General features: G+C 44.3%; 1 protein-coding gene across 7 annotated transcripts in view; it reads right to left on the bottom strand.

Moving 5' to 3' along the window:
- Clec16a (C-type lectin domain containing 16A) overlaps window positions 1-19173 on the bottom strand; it is a 234270-nt gene that overhangs the window by 204021 nt on the left and 11076 nt on the right. For 6 of the 7 annotated variants that reach the window (XR_003377160.1, XM_005349306.3, XM_013347335.2 and 3 more), the window contains exons 2-4: window positions 10984-11112; window positions 6781-6914; window positions 1691-1839 (exon numbers count right to left, since the gene is read on the bottom strand). Coding sequence is in view for 6 of the 7 variants with exons in the window: in XM_005349306.3 (XP_005349363.1) it covers window positions 1691-1839; window positions 6781-6914; window positions 10984-11112 (412 nt within the window). In the remaining variant the exon portion in view is untranslated. Of the gene's footprint in view, window positions 1-1690; window positions 1840-6780; window positions 6915-10983; window positions 11113-19173 lie in introns of those variants that run through there. The other variant, XM_026780762.1, reaches the window with a different exon arrangement.

The raw sequence follows: 19173 nt of genomic DNA, 5'->3' as shown, positions 1-19173 counted from the left end.
GGAGGAGGAGGAAGAAGAAGAAGAAGAAGAAGAAGAAGAAGAAGAAGAAGAAGAAGAAGAAGAAGAAGAAGAAGAAGCAGCAGCAGCAGCAGCAGCAGCAGCAGCAGCAGCAGCAGCAGCAGCAGCAGCAGCAGCAGCAGCAGCAGTCTGAGATTGTTGTCTGACTTCAGAAACAGGCACTGGGCAGACCCCAAACATGTTCACCGCCTGTGTCCCACTCATGCTGTTCTCACCTACAGAGAGGTAGATCATAGCTGTGTGACCAAAGAGTGTGACAGAATAGGTGTGTGACTTGTGAGGCTGGTCGCAGAAAGCAGCACTGTTTGCTGTGTCTGCTGTTGAGGTACTCACTCTAAGCAAGCTGACTGGAAGGACATTTGGTCGGCCCAGGAAGAGGCCCAAAAAGGAGCTGTGGTCTCCCATGCACAGCCAGCATCCGTTAACCACCCTGACAGTAAAGTAGCTCCTCCAACCCCATTCCAGATTCCAGGACATTAGTTCTTAGGACACTGTGTAAAACAGTCCTACTAAGTCAATCCTAAATCCAGACATACCGAGAATGTGATGTGATTCTGATCAGTGAGACATAGGGAGAAGTCTGGGGGAGACTTCTGAGAACATGCTCCCAAAAGGGATACAAGAAAGGAAGTGACATTAGAAATTCTGACAGTAGCATGTGACTACGTAGTGTCAGGAGCTGCAGCAGCCACCCTATGGTCATATGGGACTAAGTTTGAACAAGCACCTGCTGCTGTTACTGAGCAGGAGGTTAGCAAAGCTGGGCCCTGGGCATAATAGGGAGCCAGAATGAATGGGCCCAGCACAGTGGTGCTTGTACTTGTAAGTGAATGAGCTAAACTGTCCTCATTCTCAAGCTTCCTGGAGCTTGAACTGATTATCTAAGTTGTTAATAGCTCTCCCAAGGAATGTGTAGGACACAGGCCTCCAAGGACAGCAAGTGTGTCGTTTCATACAACTCTGAAGATACCATATTATTTAGTCTACTCCCTGAAACCCATTCTAGCTATATAGTTTCACCTCATTTCTCAAAGGAGGGGGCTCAGAGGGGCCTGTAAGTTTTCTAGGTCATATAGCAAGGAGTAGAAAAAACATTCCTTAATAGAGTTTCTGCTGTTTTCAATGTGAATGATAACCTCTGGATCTTTCCTCTCCCTGGCAAGTAAACTGAATTTTACAGTGCCAATGGCAGGAATTTGTTCAACTAAAAAAAAAAAAATGTTTGGGGGCTCAACAGTTAAGAGCCTACTACACAATTTTGAGAACCAGAGTTCCAACCCTAGAACCCATGTGACATGGTCTCATGTGCCTATAACCCCACCACTGGACAGGCAGAGAGAGGAGGATCACTGGAGTCTGCTGGTTGTCAGCCTACCTGAAAACCACAAGCTCCAAGTTCAGGAAGAGAACCAAAGAGACAAGGCAGAGAATGACAGGGAGGACTTTCAGAGTCCTCACCTGGCCTCCATGCACCTAGAACATATATGTACATATATACATTCTGCACGCATGTACATGTACACACAAACATATACTGAAAAACAAAAACTTATTTTCAAGTATGCCAAAGCCTGTGTTGCGTAAGTGCTTTGTAGACAAACTCCCGACGCACAGAGCAAAGGTTGCCATGCTGGCGTTAGCTTGACACCACGCATCTGCTGCTCCCACTCACCTCATTGTAGAAGAAATGGACAGTATGGTTGTTGAGCTTTAACGAAAGTGTTTTCAGGAACGATATGTAATATGCCATGATCTCCTCGTCGGAAAAGTCAAATTTATGGACAATGATTGAATTTACATAGTTATTAGACAGCAAATAATCTAGAAAAGAAAACACAGGGTGAAACAGGTGAGCTCGTGCTAGAGGAAAATGCCAGCAAAGGCTGTTGGGTAATAAGCACAGAACTCAGCCAGCTGAGCACAGCTTAACCTTTACCCTCAAAGAAATCATCCACCAGACAGGACTACCTGAGAGCACACAGGTCCTGCCAGAGAGGAGCCTGTGGCTCCTCTGTGAAGCAAAAGGGACAAACCCATGTGTGTTTTCTGTTCACTGCAGAGCTGAGGGCAGGAAGAACAGGCATGGGGTCACTGTCACAAGCAACCTGCAAATGAGGGCAAAAGGCTCCTCATTTTAATAAAGAGCTACCCTACATGGCCATCAAAAGACACTGTCATGCCTGGATGCCAGGAAGGGCTGCATGTGCCTTCAATCTGTCTAATGACAATTTCATAAAGGTCACTGCATCCCCATCTTGTGTCCAGGGCTAGGTTAATCACCTCAGATCCTAATTCCCCAACAGTCACCTGGTGGCTCTCAGAGGAACACCTTGACTGAAGATGTTCCCCCTCTGTTGGGAAGGCTGGCCTTGCCAATAGAGTACAGACCTTATGAAGGTGATGAAGCCAGCAATGCTATCAACACTTACCTAGTCAGCAAGGTCAACCAAACCAACCCTAGTGAGCAACGAGGTATGAGATAGGGCAGCCAGACTGACTTCATGTCCCTTACAGTGACAGTTCCTAAGGCAGCTCTCAGGGCCAGCTCCAAGAGAGGCCAGTAGGGTGGGGTGGGGTCCTAAAAATCTGAACACATTGTAAAATGAGTCGTGGTCATAAGTGCTATGGGTAAGCTTGCTGTCTGTGGAAATGGAGCTGTATATAACTTCAAGTTCTTACACATATGCATTCAACACAGAAGCATGTGAACCTCAGGTGTCTGGCTTGAGGGATATTTTATAGATGTGTGCTTTGTAGGGCCCTCTCAGGTAAAACCCAGTACATTTACAGTTCCTCAGAAAGCTCATTCATACCCCTGCCCTGTCAGCATCTTCTCTCAAGGCAGGAGCCACTCTAACGACCCATCTCTATAGACTGGTATACCTGCTTGTGAACCTTACATAGGGGAATCAGACAGGATGAGTGCTGCCTGTGCCTGGCATCTCACTCCTCACCACATCTGAGTGTTGTCATACTGTGTGTGTGGTAGCCACACTACTTCCCCCCCTTTGTTGCTTTGTGGTATTACATTCTTTAAACTGTACAAAACTTATGCATCTATGATTTACCATGTAACATAAAACCTAGGTGCTTTTGGTAACTCAAATACCTGTCATGATGTGGCTTAGGACAACTGGGAAAGGACAATGGGCCAACATGAGAAAAGATGTAGGACATCTTAGTGAGCCCTGTATTTATAGGCCAGTGGCCCTTGGGCCAAAAATGGCACAAGAACTAGCAGTTTCAGGTATGTGAAAAGAGTTTCTGGCTACATTCTACACCTGGGACAGTCACAACGTTCACCTGCTCCCCAAAAAGTCTTCCTAACCCCTCTATGGGGGTTAAGGAAACACCAGGGATCAGTGAAGGGGCCTGTTATGTGGCTGGGATTTTTCTACCCCATCCCCTGTGGCTGACATCCTGTGGTATTCTATTATAATAAACCTAGGAGTCAGTAAGTAATCTCAGTCTTTTGGGCCTCTGTCACTTAGGTCACCAAACACATAGGCAACAGCAGACTCTGTGCAATGGCTCCCTGTAATAGTGTAATAGCAAAAACATGGAAAGCACCCAGATGCCCACAGATAGATTCATTTGGCAACACTGCAGCTGGGATCCGGACCAGGGAGGGCCCCAGGCAGGAACAACAGAAGATGGATGGGATGGAGGTGGGGGAAGCATGGAACAGATAAGTTGCAGGGTAGGAGGTTACAGACATCTGACCAGACTTTTGTAATGAAGTTTTGTTGCTTTACAATAACTCCATTTTTTCCAAAATAAAAAATAAAATCATCTGGACATAATGGTGTATAACTGTAATCCTAGCTGAGGCAGGAGAACCAAGAGTTTGAGGCCAGTCTGAACTACATAGAGAAAAACTGCCTTGAAAAATGTTTTAATAAAAACTGTCCAGAAAATCAGAGATGTGTCTGCCAGGTCTTCTCACAGCAGGGTACCCACAATGCACGTGTCATATCACTTTTGCATAGATCTAAAACAGTCAGCACAGATGCAGAGAGCAGAAAGGGTCACGGGGGCTGTGGTGGAGGAAGCGGGAGTGTTGGCTAGCGGTCACAAGGCCTTAGCTAAATTCTCCACGTACAGAATAGTGACTGGTGATGACAGTGACCAACCCTGCACTAGACATCCACATCTAAGACTGTAGGGCCTAGGAAGTGATGGCTATGCCAGCTGGGCAACACGGGCCACTTCAACGTGTGCACGTCAGACCTTCGAGCTACTACACTAAGGAGCTACAACTTCTGAAGTACCTGTTTTTAATTCCTAGCCTTAGATGGATTTCAAAAGAGTCACAGAGTAAAACTCAAGGAAACCTATATTAAAAACTCAAGACTGGAATTGTCCCACCAGCCTCAGCAATATCCCTGGGTGTTCACTCTCGGCTGAGCCCTAGGCCTGCTCCTCAGAGCTGTACCTTCCCCTCAGAGCTTAGAAATCACACTTGTTTTGCATCCAGCCATCCAGTGAAACAGAAGCTGATAACAAGGGAAACCATGCAGGGAGACATGAATTAGCCGCATCTGTCAGACTGTGGTCAGGGGAAGGAGGAGGTCCGTGGTGGCAGCACCACCTAGCGGTCACTGCTGGGGTCACCACACAGTAGCCCTCCAGACTCAAACCCTTTTCCAGACTTGTTGCAGGAATTCAGTACCTGCCTTTGCTCCTTTTCTCTTGATCTTGAGGGCAGGACCTGGGCTCTGCTGCATTTGGAGTAAGTAAGCTAGCACGGAATGAGGTTAGGCTGGCTCAGTCCTAGCACTGATAAAAGTCTGGGCTAGGTAATGCTCTCTGCAGGTCTGTCCTGGACACCACAGGATATTTAGCAGCTCCTTTGTATTTGGATGGACTACGGCAACCAATACTAACTCCAGATGCCAGCAGCGTACCCAGGAAATAACAGTAGCTCATTGAGGACCACTAAGTTCATTCTCCTCTATTCTGGACTTGCTAGAACAGTTACTTTGCACCTATGACTCCAACCTTCTTGGAGAGAGAGCCCCAGCAAACCCTGCCTCCCAGGGGTGGTTGTTACTGATGAATAATCTGGGCTTACTGAGGGCAGGTCTGAGTCAAACTCCTATTCTCTGGGCAGGAAAACTGAAGCAGAGGGGTGCTGGCTGGAGTACATGGACCAGAGCCCCGTCTGTGGACTACTCAGCCTTCAAAATAGAACCCTACAGAGGGACTGCAGCCCCCACCTCTCTTAGTCCTCCACAGAACTACCACACTGAACTGCCCAACACATTCACAGCCTGCAGCTATCACTCTCATCACATCACTGAAGGTGATGACAGGGCTCTCAGGAGGAACTAAGGCTAAACGAGGTTGCAAGGTGGGCTTCAACCCTGACAAAATTGGTGTTCCCATAGGAGCCAGAGAGACCAAAGGTCTCTCTCTTGACCTCACTCTCTCACAGGTAGGGCCAGGTACAGTTAGATGGAGTTAAGCTCTAATGTGTCTCCAAAGGTTCATGTGCCACACCCTCTGTTCCTGAATCGAGGCAGTGTTAGGAGGTAAGAGTTAGTGAGTGATATTCAGATAGTGCGGTGAAGTTTGTCATGAGTGGGTCAATGTCTTTCTCAACACGAGTTTTCCCTCTTCTGGTTCTGGACTAGTTGGTTACCTTAAGAGCAAGTTACTGAGGGCTTGTAAGATGGCTGCTGCCAAGCCTGATGACCTAAGTGCAATCCTGAACCACAAGGTAGAAGGAGAGAACTGACTTATAAGATATCCACTGACTTCTACATGTACTCTGTGTTATGTGCATGTGCACATACACTCAAGTGCACTTAGGCACATAAATAAATGTGATAAAACTTTTTGGAGACAGGGTTTCTCTGTGTAACAGCCCTAGCCATCCTGGAACTAGCTCTTTTAGACCAGGTTAGACTTGAACTCATAGGGATCCACCTGCCTCTGCCTCCCAAGTGCTCGGATTAAAGGCGTGCACCACCACCACCTGGCTGTGATAAAAAAATTTTAGAAGAAACACTTGAAGCTTTGCAATGTGGGGATTACTTACAAGTAAAGCTCACAAATTAAAAAACTCAGGATACCATGCGCTTACTAAGCAAATATTTGGTCTCTTTCACAGCCTCTCTGCCATGGGCTGAAGTGGCAGAAGGCCCTCACAAGGTAGAGATGCCTAGTTTTCAAATTCTTGACTTCAAAATCTTAGTCAAAAAAGAAAAAAAACCTCATTCCTTTAAATGACCTAATTTCTCAGGTCTGGAGAGATGACTCAGTGGTTAAGTGTACTGGCTATTCTTTAAGAGGACCTGGGTTTGATTCCCACAGGGTGGCTCATAACCATCTTTAACTCTAGCTCCAGAGTTTAACTCTAGCTGCAGAGCTCCTTTTCTGGCCTCTGCAGGCATCAGACACTCAAATGGGACACAGACATATGTGCAGGCAAAACACCCATGCACATAAGAAAAAAAAAAGATCTTTAATGATTTTTAATTTTTAATGTTATAGTTTAATGACTATAACAGAGTTTGTTATAGTAATAGAAAACAGACTGAGATAGTATCTATCTACAAGCTAAGAAGAAAGCCCTCAGTAGAAACCAGCCCTGACTTCAGCGTCAAATTTGACATCCATCCTCCTGAACAGTGAGCAAACACATTTCTACTGTCCAAGCCACGAAGTCCACTGGGGTAGCCTGGGCAGACTAAAATACTTGGGAAGCAGACATATGAAATCTGGCAGTACACAGAAAATAGCAAGCAGTATTCTTACAGAGCGACGTCTCATGGCTGATGTTCTCAAAGAGGATGTTCAAGGTCTGTAGTAGCTGGACACACACATAACGGCCTGATTTCTGCCGCAGAATGTTCAAGAAGAAAACAAACATATTCTTCTCCAGGAAGAAACTGGGGAGAGAACAAGAAAGGGTCAATGGGTGGATACACCCTAGCTCACATGTATAGGGTTGCCGTGTGTGTGTGTGTGTGTGTGTGTGTGTGTGTGTGTGTGTGTGTGTGTGTCTACCAGTGGTAAGACCAGACTGCACATCTCAGTGCCCATGATGCCATCTGCAATTGAGGACAACACATGGCCTTCTGACTCTCTTCCTGTCTCAGCATGTGAGGCCGGTGCTGGTACCAAGAAATGGTAAAGTAGATTCTGACAGAATGGAGATGCTCTACCTGCTAAGAGCTCACACAGCAGCCTGTGCCAGGTGCTCTACAAGCATCGTTCTCCAGCACACATACCACCTGTATGCGTAGTTTCCCCGACAAAACCTATTTCCTTTGCACTCCCATATTCAAGGGCAGGAAAACACAAGAGCTGGGTTTCCCTGCAGGGCCAAAAGATGCTGAGTGACCGCAAAGCTTTTCACTTCTGTTGTCTGTTTGCAGCTTCCCGACCGCTCCTCAAAGAACCTGAAGAAAGGTGAAGGTATTAACATGGAGGGACTCTACAGAGCCCCCAAACCTGCTTCTGCCTTTCTTGTGCTTAGGGGCAATGGCCTGGGGGTGTGGTGGTACATGTTAAAAATGGGGTCTTCGATGCCCTTCCTTCAAGAAAGATGTTATTTCTATTCATTTGTTCAGTGTATTTGAGCAAGATCAGTTTGAAATAGTCAGAAGAAATCTCAGCAATCAAAGGCTCAGGATAGGGTGGAAGAGTGCTTGCCCAGCATCTCCTAAGGCAGGTGTTGAGGTATGAACCTATAATCCCAGCATTTGGGCAGTGGAGACAGGAGAATCAGAAGTTCAAAATCATCTTGGCTATACTGTGAGCCCAAAGCTAGTCTGGAATATAGGAGACCCTGCCTCAGAATGGAGAGAGAGATAGAAATAGAGATAGAGATGAGAGGGACAGAGGGAGGGAGGGAGGAAAGGAGGGAGAGAAAAGGAGGGGTCCCTGTAGTCACATGAGTCTACTGGGTGGCCCAGTTCTAGATGCCTCTTCCCCTCAACTGTCACTCCATAGGGATAGGACCAGTGGCCTGACACTCACTGCCACACAATTCTGCTTGAATTCATAAAAGGATAAGTGAATGATAAAATATGATCTTAAAAAAACTAACTAAATTCTTTCTCCCACTCTGACTCCAGGATCCCATCTGCCTATACACATTGCTCCAAATGACTCCCAGAGTGTTTCTAGAATCTGACCTACTTTGCCTGCCTCTGCTTCAGGTTATACAAAGCAGTGACTTGCTAGAATCATCAGCATACTCAATACCAAGGGTGGCCACGGGGAAGCTGCCAAACATCTAAGCCTAGATTTTGCTGCAGGGGTGACTTAGTAGATCTGGTGTGAAACTCTCAAGGCTAGTTGTTTTTTATCTTTGTGTGTATGATGTGTATTCTGTGTTGGGGCATGTATATACATAGCAAGCATGTGGAAGTCAGCAGAAGGCTTTGGATATTGGTTCTCACCTTCCGCTGTGTTTGAGACACAGTACCATTGCTGCTGCATTCATCAGGCTACCTGGCCTGCCTCCCATCTCACCGTACAAGCCCTGGGATACAAACATGTGCTACCGCACATACTTTTATATAAATTCTGGGGATTCGAATTCATGTTTGTATGCCAAGCATCTTTCCAGCTGCAAGGCTGGATTTTTGAAAAATTCTTAGAATGGGAGAATACTTGGGAAAATGGTTGAGTCTAGGGCCTCAAAACTATCAAATGAGTTGAGTATCTTACAGTTTCAGGAAATAAGGAAATGTTCAAAAAGAAAGTGACAAAGGAGCCAACTGAGCAGAGGCCCTAGTACCCAAAGCTGGAGCAACTGGGTTCTTACCTAAAGTAAAACCAAACTTGAAGCACTTAGCACTTTTTCTTTTTCTTTTGAACCGAGGTCTCTAAGCTTCCTGAGAGCTAGGGTTACAAGTGTGCATCAGAGCAGCACACCTGGTGTTCACACACTTTTCTTTTTCTTAATCTTTTTTTAAAAAAAAATTATTGATTTTTATTGAGCTCTCCCCGCTTCTCCTCTCCTGTTCAACTTTCTCCCAAGGTCCCCATGCTCCCAATTTACTCAGGAGATCTTGTCTTTTTCTACTTCCCATGTAGATTAGATCTACGTATGTCTCTCTCAGGGTCCTCATTGTTGTCTAGGTTCTCTGGGATTGACTCACATGTTTTTCTAAGCTGACACACAGATTCCATTCTAAAAAGAAGGTGTCAGGACAGTCTCTAATCTTTAACCTGAGGGGTTTTCTCATTTCAACAACAAATAAATTCTTAATGGGCCTGTAAAAGAAGCCCCTCCCATTTCTAAACCACACTTCACTCTAGGTGCTCATGCTTTCCTTCAGGGATCATGGTGTGTCTCAGGCTCACACATAAGATATTTGTATTTTGCACAGAGCTGTCCTACGAACAAGTCAAGATAATTTATAAGAAGCCTGGGCAGGGAAGACAGCTCAGTGGGTCAGGACCTGAGCCTGGATCCCTAGAAGCCATATAGAAGTCAGATGGGAAAGTGAGATTCTATAGTGAGAGGGGAAGCAGACAGAATTCTGTGGATGCTCAAGGGTCTGCTAGCCTGGCATACATAGCAGTGAACAAAAAATGTCTCAAACAAGGTGGAAGCCAAGAACCCTGTCCTCTGACCTTCACATATGTACCACGGCAAGTGTACACCCCCACCCCAGCACACGTATAAAATCTGTGTTCTTGGCTGTCATAAACCAATCTCAAACCCTTGTACTTCAAGACTTCAAGATATACAGAGGAACCCTGGTTTCCAGCCTAAAAGGCTGTCCAATGGGAACACTTCTGTCTATCATGTGTATCATCCATGAGGCCTGCATGCTTCCAGGTACTAGACAGGGAGCATTTTCTCTCCTTTCTAAAGATAAGGAAACAGAAGTTCAGGGAGGCAAACAGCCTGACTTATGCCTGCTGGTCTAACAAGTACAAGGATGGAAAGAAACTTCTTTGTGGACTCTAGGTAAGACAAGCTCCCTCACTGTCTACATATGGGAACACCAATAGGGCTTCCATGTGGGCCAAGAGGGGGTATGCTAGACTGTGCTCTCAAAACTCAGGATTGTTGCCCACTCCCAGTCAACATACCAGTGGCTGGGGAGATGGCTCAGATCCCTAGAACCCATGTGAAACCTGGATGGGTATGGCAACCTGCCTGTAATTCAAGCCCTAAGGAAGCAGAGACAAAGGATCCTGAGGGAAGCTGGCTAGTTAGTCTAGATCAATGGTTCTCAACCTTCCTAATGCTGTAACCCTTTAATACAGTTCCTCATAGTGTTGTGATCGCCCCAACCATAAAATTATTTTCGTTGCTACTTCATATCTACAATTTTGCTACTGTTATGAATCGTAATGTAAATATCTGTGTTTTCTGATAGTCTTAGGTGACCCCTGTGAAAGGGTCATTTGATTGCCCCAAAGGGTACAACCCACAGTTTGAGAACCATTGGTCTAGATTGGATTAACAAGCTTTGGGTTCAGCAAGGGACCTTATTTTAGTAAATTAAGTGGCAAGTGATGAAAGATGACATCTGACATCAACCCCTGATCTCCCCACATATGCACACGAATGGGCACACATGTATGCCCACACACGTTCCAACATGTTTAAACACCATAATACCACATATATACACATGCAAAGCAATAAGTAAAACAAAATAAATGCAGTAGGTGCTGGCCCTTGGCAACTCCTTTGGGGCAGAACCTTTATGTTCATTTGGAACCTACCTATCTGGGACATTCCTCGTGCCACGGAGTAGGTAATAGAGTACAACTCGGAATGCTATCCACACATCTTCAGTTTTTCTAGAGAAACCCATTTCCACAGTTCTTCCAGTTTGGGCTTGTACCTTTCTAGTCTCTCAAGGACATTTGCTATACATATTTAGGCAAGATTGAATTAGCATCGATATCTGACTCATGGTGTACACTTGGAAAAACACTCAAAGGAAGGGAAGAATCTGAAAACAAAAGCATTGCAAGCCTTACTCGAATACAGAGCTGTCATTTTGATCACCCCAAATCAGGATCTCAGTGATAGAACGGATGGTTTCCACCAGCAGGTTCCGGTTCTGTTCTGTGACGGTGGTGTTTTTGGTTAAAACATGGTACAGGTACCTAGAAGAAAGGGAAGAAACCAAAGCTTACACAAAGTGAGTTGAAAGCCAGGCCCAAGGGCCACTGGCAACACTCATAGCATAGCCGCAGTGTTTAAGTTTCTGTTAGCACAATTTCCCATTCAGGATGGAGATAGAAGTCCCCACCCAAGAAAAATGGCAGGAGCTCTGAAATATTAAATGCCAGGGACACATCTGCCCAAACTGAGGCAAGCGCACTGCCAAGCCCTGAAACCAGCCCCTGAAAACTTCAGGGTGCACGAGAACCACAGAGTTGACAAAATCAGAGGCTCCTGGGGTGCACTTGATGATTCCGCTTTAGAATTGAAGGCAGGCCTCACAGTGCACAGTGACGGATGTACAGTGATCGTAGTCAGTGCCCTGCACCTGACACAGGACTCACAGCAAGAGGCAGAGTCACAGCTCAAGGACAGTGGCACCTACAGGCAGAGCCTAGGACACCAAACACTACTTCTGGAATGTCTATGGTTCCTCTCTAGCACAGTACACCCATGAAACTAGGACTCAGAGTGGGACAGAATGAGTAACTCCTGTCCAAGGGGAACAATCTCATCTGCTAAATCTAGAGGGAGAAGGGTGGGAGAGGCCAAAGTCCAGGTAACTCCACCTGTCAGAGCCTTAGGCTGGCTTAGGAAGGAAGAGTTGGCTCAATAGGAGTGGCTCAAGACGCCTTTCAGGGCCACACTCACTTTCTGAGAAAAGGAGAGATGGTGTAGAGGGGTTGTCCCTCCTACAGTCCAAAAAAGCAGGGAACAAAGGCAGAACCCTGGAGGTGGAATAATAAGACCTAGCTGTTCTCAGCAGCTGGGCTAGTTTCCTGTAGTAACACTGTGGCTGTCTGTTATATTTTAAGAACAGCCTCAAGTGTTTCCTGTTCTGTGTTCTCACTGTGCTGGGAAATGAACCTACAGTGTCAGACACACTGGCTAGATAAGGCTCTGCCCCAAGCCACAACCTCTACCACCCTGTTTTTCATTATTGTATTTCATTTTGAGACAGGGTCTCAGTAATTTGACCCAACTAACCTTGAACTGGCTCAGTAGCCCAGGAAACCTAGAACTTGATCTTCTCATGTCAGCTTCCCACACAACTGGGATCACAGTCACATCAGCCTGCAGTACAATTTTTAACATGCAACAAGTAGCAAAGTCCTCCAAGAAGATAAATCATCCAACCTTGGAACCCAGGTCTACCCACAGTGCTGCACATGAGGACACAAAGCCCACTTTCCTCTAGACTAAAATAACCCAGCTTCTCAACTGCCTGGGACAAACAGTAGGACTGAGCTACAAGACTGTGTGTCCACTGTGATTCTAGTGCACACCCTACACAAGGCTTAAGGAACACTTTTCCAAATTGTGGTTCAAAGACGTCCTGCAGCTGTCTCACTGTTTAAGCCCCTCCCTATTCACACCCTGAATCAGGCTATTGGGTGAAGATTAAAATGGCGTGTGCATGTGTGACTGAGGATGAAACCCAGGGCTTCACATTTTAAGCCCGTGCTCTACAACTGAGCATCCCCTATGCCTGAATAATTTGACGGCTGCTCCACCACTCCCAATGTGGCCACTGGTGACACTCTCTACAGTTCACAGGATAACAGTAACTCTCCCAGAGACAAGATAATGCTGGCAGTGTAGGTTAGGGAGGAGCAGCTTCTTCCCACTCTGGAGATATAACATATATATCTAGGAGGATAACATACATGCACTAGCCTCACACATTACACTCCTGGCTTGCTGGAAAGTAGCAGCATGGGCGAGTACTCTGAGGGTCTCCAACCACGGTGGACAGGGTCTGACCTTATTTGAGTGGGTTGCCTGAACAGACTGCCCTTGTCAATCAGCAACTGTTGTTCATATTCAAGGCTCAAGCTACCATCTCTCAATAAAGCTTTCTTTGGAGAAGGCTTTTTTACTCTCAATCTCTAACCCCATGGATCTGGCTGTCCCCTATTCACTGGCACCTCTACCTTCTGTGAAGTACTTGCTACTTGACCCAGCTGGCCTTGAACCAGCTCTGTAGGCCAGGTAAACTAGATCTTGTGATCTTCTCATCTCAGTATTGTTATTTTACAGAGCAGTGTGTTCTCAATGGTCTATCTCTCTGACTAGACTCCAGGTCAGGCAAATCATCTTAATGATCTTGATGACTCCAATACACTCCAGAATAGCTGGCACACAGCAAGTACTACCTATATAAACGCTGAACGAGGCAGAGGCAGTCTCCACTAATATAAACTGGTGTATAGTATACAAGTCTAGGTAAAGTAAGGGTTCAAGTTATACCACAGAGCTGTGATAAAGAGCTCAACAGGATTTGGAATCCAACAATCTTAGGTTTGACCCCTAACCCTGGTACCTCCTAGCTGTGGTCTGGAACAGGTATTTTACCTCACCTCTGCAGCTCTGTCTAAACACAGTAATAACCACAAAGGATATGAACAGATAAGCAGGGTGCCTGGCATACATGGTGCACAACACATAAGAAGCCTTAGCTGCTACTGTTATACTGTGGTCATCATGATGTGGGATGTTACAAACATCCTTCTTAGTTTGTACAATACCAGAGACTTTTTGGAAGGTGATATCAGGCTGGTCCCAAATACTCAGGGAAAGAGGACTACAAGGAAAAAAATAAGGTGGAAAAGATCCAAGGAACTTAGGGCAGGAAGTAGGACTTGTGGGTCACTTCTGGAGAAGCAGTAAAGTATGTGGGGTATCACAGACACCTGCATACCTAGTGATATCTCCATTACTAATAACCCAGTGATCTGTAGCAGGCTACTTCATCTCTCTGTACCTTAGTGACCTGTCATTACAGTGACATTGGAAAGAGAAGATAAGTAAAAAGAGAAATAACTAAGCTGGGTGTGATGGGGGAGAGCAGCCCGCCGCTCCACACTAGTACAGAGTGGCTGTTCCTCACAACATGGGTGTGAAGTGCACACATGTAATCCCAGCACTAGGGAGGCTGAGATAGGAGGAAGGACTCAAAATATTGAGTTCAAGGCCAGCCTGGAGGTATACAGTGATACCTTCTCTTAAAAATTTAAAAGAATTCCCACACTCAGGAGGTAGAGGCAGGCAGACTTCTGTGAGTTCCAGGTCAGCCAGGGTTATATAATGAGATCCCATCCTGTTTAAAAAGTGGGGAGAACTAAAGTGCTAGTTGTTATTATGATTTCTTTTGTTATGTAATCACTTTTTAAAGTCCCATTAGAGAACTTTTCTCATGTGGACTGATGGTGCACCCCCAATGAGCCAATGACCTCCTAATAAAGATTCCAATACCAGACACAAGAAGCCCTCTTTGAGTTGTTGGGCCAGGACTATCTAAGAGACTCCTAAAACATACAACCTGTCACCTGCGGTTACCCCCCAGAGGTAGAAGGTAAGTTCCTATTGCTAAAGATACCATGCACTTCAGAAACAGGGTCCAAAGACCCCTGAGCTGGAACTGACCTGAATGCTTCCTCCCTGAGAACTGGCTTTCATGGTATCAGAAGGCAAAGGAGGGAGGCAACCAACAGTCCTATCAGCTATAAGGCCTATGAAACACATCAACAACTAGCAAGTTATGAAAACCCTAAGGGTGCAATAGTGGCACACATACCTTAGTGGTAACCAACAGCTTTCTTATTAGGTCTTAAGACTCGCTCAACAAGATGGAAACCATGCCCGGTACTGGAACCTAGCTAACTAATCAGTGGTTACTTAGCCATAACTAAGTCATGGTTATTGGAGAATCTACAGACATTAATTTATTAAACCAGTGTAATCTTGAACAATATATAAGCATTTGTCCTTATACCCACAGAGAAGTGGAGTCTTGACCCCTCATCAAGGAAATGTCTCTTTGCAACAGAAAAGACCATTACACAAAATCACATCAAAATGCAGAGCTGCAAAGTCCAGTCACAATAGATACATTAACAAAACATTTCTACACCTAAAAACCTAAGGCTCATTGAACATTACAGAAGAGGGGGTGGGAAGATTTTAAGAGCCAAGAGGATCAGGGAGTTTGCTGTGAGACTGTGTCTCCTACTATGGTAGTTTGAATGTAACTGGCCCCCATAATCTCATAGGAATGGCATTAGGAAGTGTGGCTTTGTTGCAGTGGGTTTGGCCTTGTTGGAGGAAGTGTGGCACTATGGGGGAAAGCTTTGAGGTTTTCTATGCTCAGAATATCACCCAGTGTCTCAGTTGGCTTCCTGTTGCAAGATGTGTAGCACTCTCCACTCCAGCACCACATCTGCCTCCAGCACCACATCTGCCTGCACACTGCCGTGCTCCCCATCATGATGATAATGAATGGAACCTCTGAAACTGTAAATAAGCCACCCAATTAAATGTTTCTCTTATAAGAGTTGCTGTTGATGTGGGATTCTCCTCTTTATGCTGTGAATACCATTGGTTAATAAAGAAGCTACTTTGGGCATATTGTAGCACAAAACAGGGCAAGCCAGGAATTCCAAGCAGACAGAGGAGAGAGTAGGCAGTCAAGGAGAAGTTATGTAGCCGCCTAAGGAGAAAGATGCCTCATTGGTAGGCCACGACCTTGTGGTGATGCACAGATTAATGGAGATGAATTGATTTAAGATATAAGAGCTTGCTAGAAATATGCATAAGCTAATAGGCCAAACAGTGTTTTAATCAATATAGTTTCTGTGTGGTTCTGTGTGGTCTGTGCACCAACAGGTACCAACTACAGTCACATAAAACCTGAGAGAGCCTGGAAGGGAATTCTAGGCACCAAAGAACAGAGTCAAGTACAGTTTCTTGGTAGCTGCATTTTTTTCAGATAGGCTCTGTGTGCTGACAGCAAGCAGGAGCACCGTGGCTCCTTTAACAGAAGGATTACTAACTCAACATAAGAATTGGTGGCTTCCTGGTACATGCTGGCACCATGAACTCTGACTCTTTCAGGAGGCTGGGCACTTAAATGGGGTTTGTGAGCAGCATGCTACTAGTGGCTTAATGGTGACACAGACCTGCTGCAACCCTGAAGCTGGGGTAGTGTGCATGACTCTCAGAAACAGTGAACATGCCTCTACCATGTTGGAATGGGTGGAGCCAACAGGCAGGACTGCAGAGTTAGTTAGTCCTAGTCATGCCCACTTAGCATTTAAAAGGAAAAAAAAGTGCTCCTGGTCAGAAAATAATTACAGATATGCAATAAAGACAGATTCAGATGAAAAAGACCTCTAAATGGGTCACAGTGTTGGATAAATATACGTAGGCTTGGGAGAAAGAAAAAAGAAGAGACAGTAAAAGTAACATAAAAGAGTACAGACAGTCATAGATTAAAGGAGTAAAAATGATAAAATATTAAACTTGTAGAAAAAGTAATAGAGTAAGAAAAATAAGTCACATAAAGATGGAATGTACACAGCGAGTCTGGATTATGTATATTATTGTATTTTCTTTAAATTTTTTTGTTGTGAATGAGCTAAGTACAGAGAGACATTTCATTGTATGTGCTGCTAAGCTAAACCAACATATGTATTTTAAAAGTATCTTGACTTCAAAATGTGAGTCTAAGGTTATGTTGCTTTGGAAAAGAGGTTCTGCTTTTGTTTCCATAGAAGATGAGGACCTGTGGATTCTTTCCAGAGAATGTAGTTTGATGGACCAAGACCACCTAAAAGGTCTCTATAAACACCCAAAATTACTTTACCCAACAAAAAGCAGAAAGTAGTTTGGAAAGAACTACACCCAAATTTCCAAATATTGTTTACATTTAAAAGGGTATATGTGATAGAGATGAATACTTTATTGGTATGGAACTTGGTCTATTGATACAAATTTAAGGTCAATTTTGTTATATATAATTATATATATATATATATATAAAATTTTGTTTTATATATATGCTCTTGATTAAGATATTGTATTTGTGCAGCTCATTTAAAAATGTAATGTATAATTAAGAAATACAGTTTAATAGATAGTTGCCTGTAAAAGTCAAGCTTGTAGTCATATTAGTTAGGTTTTCTAGATGTACAGAGATATATTTCAGATGGATAGTTATTCTTCAAACCTTTCAAAGACTAACATTTAAAATTTTTAATAGCTTAGGATTTTTCATGACAATTGAGACACATCTGCTCCTGGCAGCACCAATCTACTTCAGGAGGATGATGGACATTAAAGAGGCTCCTTATGGAGTTTGTTAGTCATTTGGGCAAGGAACTGCTCTTGCCAGAACTGCTTAATGGAATGCTGTATAAACTGGACATGCAGGACCCACGGAAAAATGGCTGCTGAAGTTGCCTAAATAAGATGAGACAGTTTTTCAGGGTTCGTGCTTCATGAAAGAGTCTGCCAGACGTTCTTCAGGACACAGAAAGTGAGTGACAAACTACCTATATAGGTGGAACTGTCTTTGAAATTTCCTGCTTCATGGAAAAGTCTGCTGGACACTATGAGCCTATAGGCTGAAGATGGGTACCCAATGTTATAGAAGAATTCTGGGTGACTGTCCAGGTAGCAAGATGTCTCTGTCAATTCTAGAGTTTTGAAAGTTGCTTATGATACACTTCCTGTTTACTTAGGTAATATTATATCCTTCTGGGGTTTTTGAGGGAGTTGAAAAATAAACAGGGCTGGAGAGATGGCTCAGAGGTTAAGAGCATTGCCTGTTCTTCCAAAGGTCCTGAGTTCAATTCCCAGCAACTACATGGTGGCTCACAACCATCTACAATGGGGTCTGGTGCCCTCTGCTGGCCTGCAGGCATACACACAGACAGAATATTGTATACATAACCAATAAATAAATATTAAAAAAAGAAAAAGAAAGTTATAGTTTTCCTTAATTGTGATAAAAGATAAAGTAGATATAAATATTATAACTATAATTCTTGCTTGATAACTTTTGATATATGTAATCTTGCTATGTTAAAGTTAAAACTTTCCTTTTCATTTAGACAGAAAAGGGGAGGTGATGTGGGATTCTGCTCTGTATGCTGTGAATACCAATGGTTAATAAAAAAGCTACTTAAGGCCTAATGCAGCACAGAACAGGGCAAGGCGGGAATTCCAAGCAGATAGAGGAGGAGAGAAGAGGTGGTGTCAAAGAGAGGCAATGTAGCTGCCCAGAGAGAAAGATACCTACGGCAGCTTGCTGGAACCTTGCCAATAGGCCACGACCTTGTGATGATGCACAGGTTAGTAGAGATGGGTTAATTTAATATATAGGAGCTAGCTAGAAATATGTATAATCTAATAGGTCAAGCCGTGTTTTAATTAATATGGTTTCTGTGTGGTTATCTCGGGTGTGGACAGCCAGGGAACAAACGAGCAGCCTCCGACTACATGCTGTGGTCATGGTGTCTCTTCACAGCAACAGAAATCCTGACTAAGACACTTAGTTGTATCAGAAGCTACAACCATTAAGTTTCACCAGGATGACTGCCCAAACATGCGCTGAACAAGGATAACACCCATGACCTGGATAGAAAAAAGGCCATGAGACCTCAAGCCTGCAAATGAAGAAAGCTGGAAGCAGGAGAGGTAATCTTCCCCAAAGAAGAGAACACCAATTGGTTGTCTACTGCTGAACAGCCATGAAAGCATATATATAAGTAGTATTATACAGACTGAACATAGTATATTTAAATATACATATTTATATATACAATACATATGTATATACATCTACACACACATATGAATGCAATAGCAATTAGTAAAAAGAGGCCATGTTTGAAGGTGAGAGGGGAGGGGTATATGAAAAGGTTTGGAGGGAGGAAGGGAAGGGAGAAATGTAATGAAATTATAATCTCAAAAAGAAAAGAAAAAATCCTATTAAAAGGCTTTTCATATATGAAGGATGAATCAGTCAAGTAGTCCTTTGAGAGGATTCTAAGAGCTCCCATGGACCTGGTACCAAGCGAAGGCTGCATATGGCACTCAGATGGTCCAACCACAGGATGTGCCCATTGTTACCACTGAACAGGCCAAGCAGCACACGGGTTCAGGTACCCTAGTCTTCTAGTCAGTCCCATGGCTGGAGGCTGCTCAGGGTTCACATGTTC

Source organism: Microtus ochrogaster, chromosome 7 (genome assembly GCF_000317375.1).
Source record: "Microtus ochrogaster isolate Prairie Vole_2 chromosome 7, MicOch1.0, whole genome shotgun sequence".
Lineage (NCBI taxonomy): Eukaryota > Metazoa > Chordata > Mammalia > Rodentia > Cricetidae > Microtus > Microtus ochrogaster.
This window is presented reverse-complemented; position numbering and strand designations above follow the sequence as displayed.